A 6,818-nucleotide genomic window follows, 5' to 3' on the forward strand; every position below is an offset into this window, starting at 1 on the left:
TGACGTCCATCCCCTTTCTCTGTCCAACGACGATAAGCCGATGTCGCTACACATCTCCTCATCGCGCCCTTCCTCCCGCTCCGTGTTTCTTCTTCCCCCTGTGATTGCATCTGAACCGCATAATGTTGCATCCCACTGGCACAAGCACTTCACCCCTTAGGAACCGGGGGTGAACATTCGTTACCTAGACCTTCCATTTAAACAATTGCCTCCAGCTAAAATACTCCCGGTCTACAGAAAAGAACCGTATTTAAATACGCGAGAATCCAGCCAGCGAGCCATACGCAGAAGATTCCCATAAATCGGCGCAGGCTTTATGACTCGGTAAATAGAAACTCCCCGACGACTTGCTCCTCCTCTGCCTCACTTCCCTCCCCCGGCCTCCCCCCATCTTGGACCGTTGCACACCGATCTCGCCCGGCGCCCAAATCGCCGGCGAGGTCCGCCTCCGTCTCCAGCCGCGCCGATCTGCTCGCAAGGTGAGTTCCCTGGCTCAGTTCCTCTCTCCTCTCTTCTCTCCCCTCCGGTCAAGGATTTGGGTTCCTGCCACCATGCTTTCCTCGCCTTCCCCTGTTCCTCGCCTTGCTTTCCGTGTGATTTATTCCGTCAGCGAGCTGCAGTGCAGCTGTTTCAGAGTTTTTCCTTCTTGTGAAGCCAATTTGACGATGTCTCTGTTCTTTGTTCTTGCAAATAATCGTGCGTGACCATGTTGCCGGTGCAGATTCGTAGGCCGGAGGAGGAGGAGGAGGAGGAGGAGGGAGGAGGAGGAAGTTGAGTTCTTGTTGGTTTCTTCCGCGGGAGCCGACCGCACATGCCAACAACCCCCCGGAGCAGAAGCCAAGCTAGGACCACCAGGTCTTGGATCTTGTCAGGTACAACATCATTTCTTCCTCAGTTCATGGTCTTGTGCTACTTTTATTTTCACTTTACCTTTTTTGCGTCTGTTCTCATCGACCCAGTTACCACCAGGGAATGAAACTTGACCCGGTTACCACCAGGGAATGAAACTTGAATGGTATAGTCATATAGACCAAATGTTTGACCTTGATAGTTATTGCAGGCTGCAACACGAAAGTGTCTGTTCATGGTCAAATGTTGTAAATACATGCCATTAATATTACAGGAGCTTCTGATTATGTGATTGTACTTCTGTGAAGTACATACCGTTCAAATTTACTGTAACCTATGAGTGCGAGAACATGTAGTTGGGCCGGGACACTATGACTTTGCTGGCACAACTTTGAATTCGGCACATTATTTTTGCAGGCATGGACTTCGGTGACACGAGACGCAAGCCTAATTTCGCAGGAAAGATCGCGGTGGCTGCCGCCCTCACTGTCATGTGCATACTTGTGTTGAAACAGTCTCCTGGTTTTGGCGGTACTAGCGTGGTATGTGCTAACCTCTCACCAACTGGCCTATGTCACTGTCACTTGATGATGAGTTGGCATTGTCCTGATTCCTTCTCTCCAGCTTGATTTTAATGTTATCACTCAAGTTCCACATGGAGCACTAGTATATTGATTCCATGACAAAAAGGGCCAGTAAGGCAGCTAGAAGGAACATGTCATTCTGCATCTAATTTGATGGAACAGTTCATTCTTCTTCTTTCAGCTGAGGTTATCGTAGGAATGCTATGTCGCTGTCACTTGCTGATGAGTTGGCACTGTCATGATTCCTTCTTTCTGGCTTAATTTTAATGTTATCATTCAAGTTCCACATGGAGCACTAATATACTGATTCCATGACAAAAAGGGCCAGTAAGGCAATTTGTTGGAACATTTCATTCTGCCATCTAATTTGACGAACAGTCCATTCTTCTTCTTCTAGCTGAGATTATTATATAATACTTTGTTGCATCATCTGTTCTAGATAAACTATAGTCATTGTTCCATCAGACGCAAGCGATTTCGTACAGACATTTCAGATTGCCATCCAATCTAGTAGTTTACAGTTATTTACTCCTGCAACTCCACTCTTTCAAACTGGAGTTGATGCATCTACATGTGCTGCAGTTCTCTCGCCATGAAACTGGGGTGACTCATGTGCTGGTGACTGGAGGTGCTGGATACATTGGCTCACATGCTACTCTTCGTCTCCTTACGGACAACTACCGAGTTACCATTGTGGTAAATTTCTTATTCCCTGTTTACATTTTTAGTTCTTATGTTATATGAACTTTGGTAGTGAGAGACTTATGCCATCTCATATTCACAGGATAACCTTTCGAGAGGGAACATGGGAGCTGTCAGAGCTCTTCAGAGGCTGTTTCCAGAGCCTGGGAGGCTTCAGTTTATATACACTGATTTAGGCGATCCGAAAGCTGTATCCTTTGTCCTTCCAAAAATAACTTTGACCACCATATATATGTTCTGTACATCTATGCATTTGAGAAATGTGTTTTGCACTTAACCGACAATCAGGTGAACAAAATGTTTTCGGAGAACGCGTTTGATGCTGTTATGCACTTCGCTGCTGTTGCTTATGTTGGTGAGAGCACGCAAGAGCCACTAAGGTACAGTTTTTATTTTAGGCATGTGGTGTGACAGTGTCCTTGTATTGCTCGGACTAATTAGAAAGCTAAGCACTAAATAGCTCTACATAAATACAGATCATTGATACTGTGTATCTCCTGTGTAATATGTAGGCTGCAAATCACCTGTGTTTCCATAAACTGCCAAATATGGCAATCTATAATACTATCATAGCATTAAATGAAAATAAATTAGAATAAAGGTCATCCATTTTTGCCATTCTTGACAGCTCATCGTTAAATATTGAATGCTAATATTGACAGTTTGATATAACAGGTACTACCACAACATAACATCAAATACGTTGACAGTGCTTGAGGCAATGGCAGCACATAATGTAAAAACTCTGATTTACTCGAGTACTTGTGCAACATATGGTGAACCTGACACAATGCCTATTGTAGAAACAACTCCTCAGGTTGGTCCTTGGTGCCTGAACTTCTCTTTTTTGACAGTTCACTTTAGGTTAATAATCTCACAGTAAATAACTCGTGTTGCCACGCAGATACCTATCAATCCATATGGCAAGGCAAAAAAGATGTCCGAGGACATCATTCTAGATTTCTCAAAGAAATCGAACATGGCTGTGATGATCTTAAGGTTTGTCTCTCCTACCCTACACTAAAAATATAATCCATAGGAAACCCACTTATGGTTTCTTTTGAATTAGATACTTCAATGTGATTGGATCAGACCCTGAGGGACGCCTTGGGGAAGCTCCAAGGCCTGAACTGCGTGAGCATGGAAGGATTTCTGGTGCGTGTTTTGATGCAGCATCGGGAATCATTCCAGGGCTGAAGGTACTCATATTGACATGCTCATTCTAGCATCCGTCATGTTGACATTACATAATAATCACGGTATATGACATTCGATCTGCCCCCTTTAGGTTCGAGGAACGGACTACCCTACCGCTGATGGAACTTGTGTAAGAGACTACATTGATGTCACAGATCTTGTTGATGCTCATGTCAAAGCTCTTGGTAAAGCTGAGCCTAACAAAGTTGGAATCTACAATGTCGGCACAGGGAAAGGTTGTTGAAAGTTTTATAATCATGCCGTGCGGACAACCGCACATGAATACCTTAAAATCTATTTAAGACCACACACTCGCTTGTTTCTGAACTTGTATCCTGTTGATGTTTTTATCAGGTAGGTCAGTGAAGGAGTTTGTAGAAGCGTGCAAGAAGGCGACCGGAGCGACCATCAAGGTTGACTACCTCGACCGGAGACCCGGGGATTACGCCGAAGTATACAGCAACCCGGCCAAGATCCGCGACGAGCTGAACTGGACAGCCCAACACACAGACCTCCGCGAGAGCCTTGCAACGGCCTGGAAATGGCAGAAGGCGCACCCGGGCGGATACGGGTCGGCCTGATCCCATGCTCGGTACGTTCAACAGAAGTTCGCCAACACAGACCCATGGGTCCATGTGCAGTGATATAGCCTTGAGAACACTGGTCCTTCGCCGTAGACACGTAGCAGGCAACCACAGGAGGATAGTGATGTTATTTCGCAGCACCTGGAAGGAGATACAGAGAATGGCCGCTTAGAAGAAACCGTCATATATATTATAGGTTTTTCCTTTTTGTCGTTGACATTTAATTTATTTTGCTGTTCGTTGGTCGAGGCATATATGACACAAATACGAGTTGTGCTGTAGACACGTAGATGGATCTCATGTACGAGGTACGATGTGAAGTGGATGGATGGAATGATATGAATAAGTAGTTATTTGAACTCTGATAAAAAATCTCTAACCGCAGCAGATTTGCTGCTCACTTCACTTGACCAGGCCAGGCAGGAAACAAGGGCTACTCATTCGCAAAAAAAAAGGAAACAAGGGCTACTGGTTTTGCATATTTTTTCTCGCAGGAAAGGCTGAATTTGGAGGCCCGGTGTTTGACATTTGTTATCTATACATAATACATTGTTGCTTGTTCAAATAATTTTGGGAGCTTGTCCAAAAATTACTAATAATTCTGAGCTGGTAAGCCTCTTGATTCGTACATTCAACAACCTTCCAAAAGAAACGAAAAAAAAAAAACAGCTCCCTGAAACAAAGTTTCTTGACCAAATTTCGCAGATTCTCGGCGATCATGGTTTCTTCTCCACGGGAGGAGTCATCCGCATCTGAAAGCTCTGCCCTTACGAATGGTGGACGCTCTTTTTTTATTTCTTTACTGAGGGAGGATTCAAACGTGTTAATGAAATGAATGAGACAGTTTGCCTCAACTTGGCTTGCAAGTCTATTCAAATTACACATGACTTATATGCAAACGTAATCTATGGGTTATTTTACTTACTATGCAAATGTTCAAAACGAAAAAAATAAAAATAGAAGTCTGTGGGCTATTTTTACTACGCAAACAAAAAGTACAAAAAGATGTCCGACCTGCCGGATTCGAACCAGCGACCTAAGGATTTATCTGCGATTACTACAGTCCTCCGCTCTACCAACTGAGCTAAGGTCGGCTTGTGATTGCATACACAACTAGAATCTATATAATCGTTATTTGTGCTCTTTTTTAATTTCGGGTTCTGGTTGCAGTATGTGACCACGCATTCTTTGCAATGAAGATTTTACCATGATCCGATATTTTCCTTTTCCGTCTACCGCAACACTCATTTGTTTGCCCGACTGATGTGGTACTGCAGACCTACGTTCGCATGGCCGGCCTGTAGCCACCCACCTCGTCGGTCGTCTCTTAATTTCCCAATCTCGTACTACCGGCCGGGGGTAGCCGCTGCAAGGTCGCGCAACACGTCGGCAACGGCCACGGAGAAGACAAAGGAAGCCATCCGCCCCATTCCTCGCTCCACCGACGTGCACATGCCATTCATGCGTCGTCTTATCTCCCCGGCCGCCCGTGACCGGTGACCCTGAGGTGGAGCTGGAGCCCGCGCGCGTCCCACGGCCGCCGCCGCGTACCACACCGCCACCTATGTGCCTCTCCTGACACGTATACCTGTTACCCCCGACACGCCGCCCGCTCCACAACTCGCCTATAAAACGCAGCACATGGATCAGCCTAAGCTCATGCAGAGTCGCAGATCGACACAGCTACCATAGCGCATACCAAAGGGCCAATAATATCTCCGGTTCTTGATTAGCAAAGCGTAGCAATGGCGAAGCGTCTGGATGTCGCGCTCCTGCTGCTGCTGGTGGTGATGGTGCTCGCGTCCTGCGACGGGAGGGAGCTGAAAGGGAATGGCGGCGCCGGTGGCGGCGTCGACGAGGTGAAGGATGTGGTGCCCAGGTTGCCGACGCTGCCGCCTCTGGTACCACTACCCAAACTGCCGCTGCCGCTGCCGCCCGTGGTCCCTGGGATCCCTCCGGCTGCTCGCGGCTCTGCCGACAGCAATAAGTCTCCATGATGATGCACCTGCAGCTGATCAACTTGTCGTCGTCGTAGACTTCTAGCAAGCTAGCACCGGCCGGAAGCAGAACATCGGTCGGCGTTCCGCTGACGTCCGTGCGCCTTGATCTGTAGCAATTATATGTCCGCCATGTTTCCTTTCAGTTCATGTTCAGGTTCTTGTTCCTACTCTGTCATCAATGTAAACCTTGTCAATGTGCCTTTATGAATAAACATATGAATAATGTACATCAACGATGAAGCACATAGTTTGTTCTGCCAACCAATTTTTTTTCCAGAATTGTGGAATCCGTTTGTACTTCAACATTATGCTGGTATGCACAGATCATGAAGCGCCGGCCGGCGAGCTAACCAAACCAAACCAAGATAACGATATCTCGCAGAATCAAGCGAGCAGGTACACCGTACACATGTAAGGTGTACGTACGTGCACACATCCGAAACAACGGAGACGACGCCAGCTCAAAAGTTTCTATGTAATTCAGAGTGTGCTTGTACAGCCTGAACTCCGAGCTTAGAGCATCTACAACCAGACCTCTCAAACCAGCTTCATACGTCCGAACGGATTGTCCGGTCACGTTTTCTCGATTCAAACGGACGTGTCCGGGCGGATTGTCCGGTCACGTTTTCTTGATCCAAACAGACGTCTCAAACGGGCCTAAAACGCCCAGGCTGACCGGCATCCCATATTCAACCCAAATATGAGACGGATATGGGGCCCGAGCAAACCTGTAACGCCCCCGATTCAATCGTACACTAATCATACACGCAAACGTGTACGATCAAGATCAGGGACTCACGAGAAGATATCACAACACAACTCTACAAATAAAATAAGTCATACAAGCATCATAATACAAGCCAAGGGCCTCGAGGGCTCGAGTACAAGTGCTCGATCATAGA

The 6,818-nt window shown here is 46.5% G+C and overlaps 2 protein-coding genes and 1 non-coding gene across 3 annotated transcripts; 2 read left to right on the forward strand and 1 right to left on the reverse strand.

Annotated features, from left to right (window-relative positions):
- The first annotated feature begins 272 nt into the window (after nucleotides 1-272).
- On the forward strand, nucleotides 273-4,275 carry LOC123046728 (probable UDP-arabinose 4-epimerase 2). Its single transcript, XM_044470152.1, has 11 exons — nucleotides 273-479; nucleotides 722-872; nucleotides 1,267-1,391; nucleotides 2,016-2,129; nucleotides 2,218-2,325; nucleotides 2,424-2,515; nucleotides 2,811-2,952; nucleotides 3,040-3,134; nucleotides 3,205-3,334; nucleotides 3,424-3,568; nucleotides 3,687-4,275. Exons 2-11 carry the CDS (start codon nucleotides 812-814, stop codon nucleotides 3,911-3,913), a joined length of 1,239 nt encoding a protein of 412 aa, XP_044326087.1. The 5' UTR covers nucleotides 273-479; nucleotides 722-811; the 3' UTR covers nucleotides 3,914-4,275.
- A 649-nt stretch (nucleotides 4,276-4,924) lies between these two features.
- On the reverse strand, nucleotides 4,925-5,010 carry TRNAY-GUA (transfer RNA tyrosine (anticodon GUA)). Its single transcript is given in 2 exon segments — nucleotides 4,925-4,960; nucleotides 4,974-5,010. It is a non-coding gene; the product is annotated as a tRNA-Tyr (tRNA).
- A 554-nt stretch (nucleotides 5,011-5,564) lies between these two features.
- LOC123042090 (uncharacterized) lies at nucleotides 5,565-6,149 on the forward strand. Its single transcript, XM_044464612.1, has one exon. It carries the CDS (start codon nucleotides 5,662-5,664, stop codon nucleotides 5,911-5,913), a length of 252 nt encoding a protein of 83 aa, XP_044320547.1. The 5' UTR covers nucleotides 5,565-5,661; the 3' UTR covers nucleotides 5,914-6,149.
- The last annotated feature ends 669 nt before the right edge of the window (nucleotides 6,150-6,818 follow it).

This window comes from Triticum aestivum, chromosome 2B, assembly GCF_018294505.1.
Source record: "Triticum aestivum cultivar Chinese Spring chromosome 2B, IWGSC CS RefSeq v2.1, whole genome shotgun sequence".
Lineage (NCBI taxonomy): Eukaryota > Viridiplantae > Streptophyta > Magnoliopsida > Poales > Poaceae > Triticum > Triticum aestivum.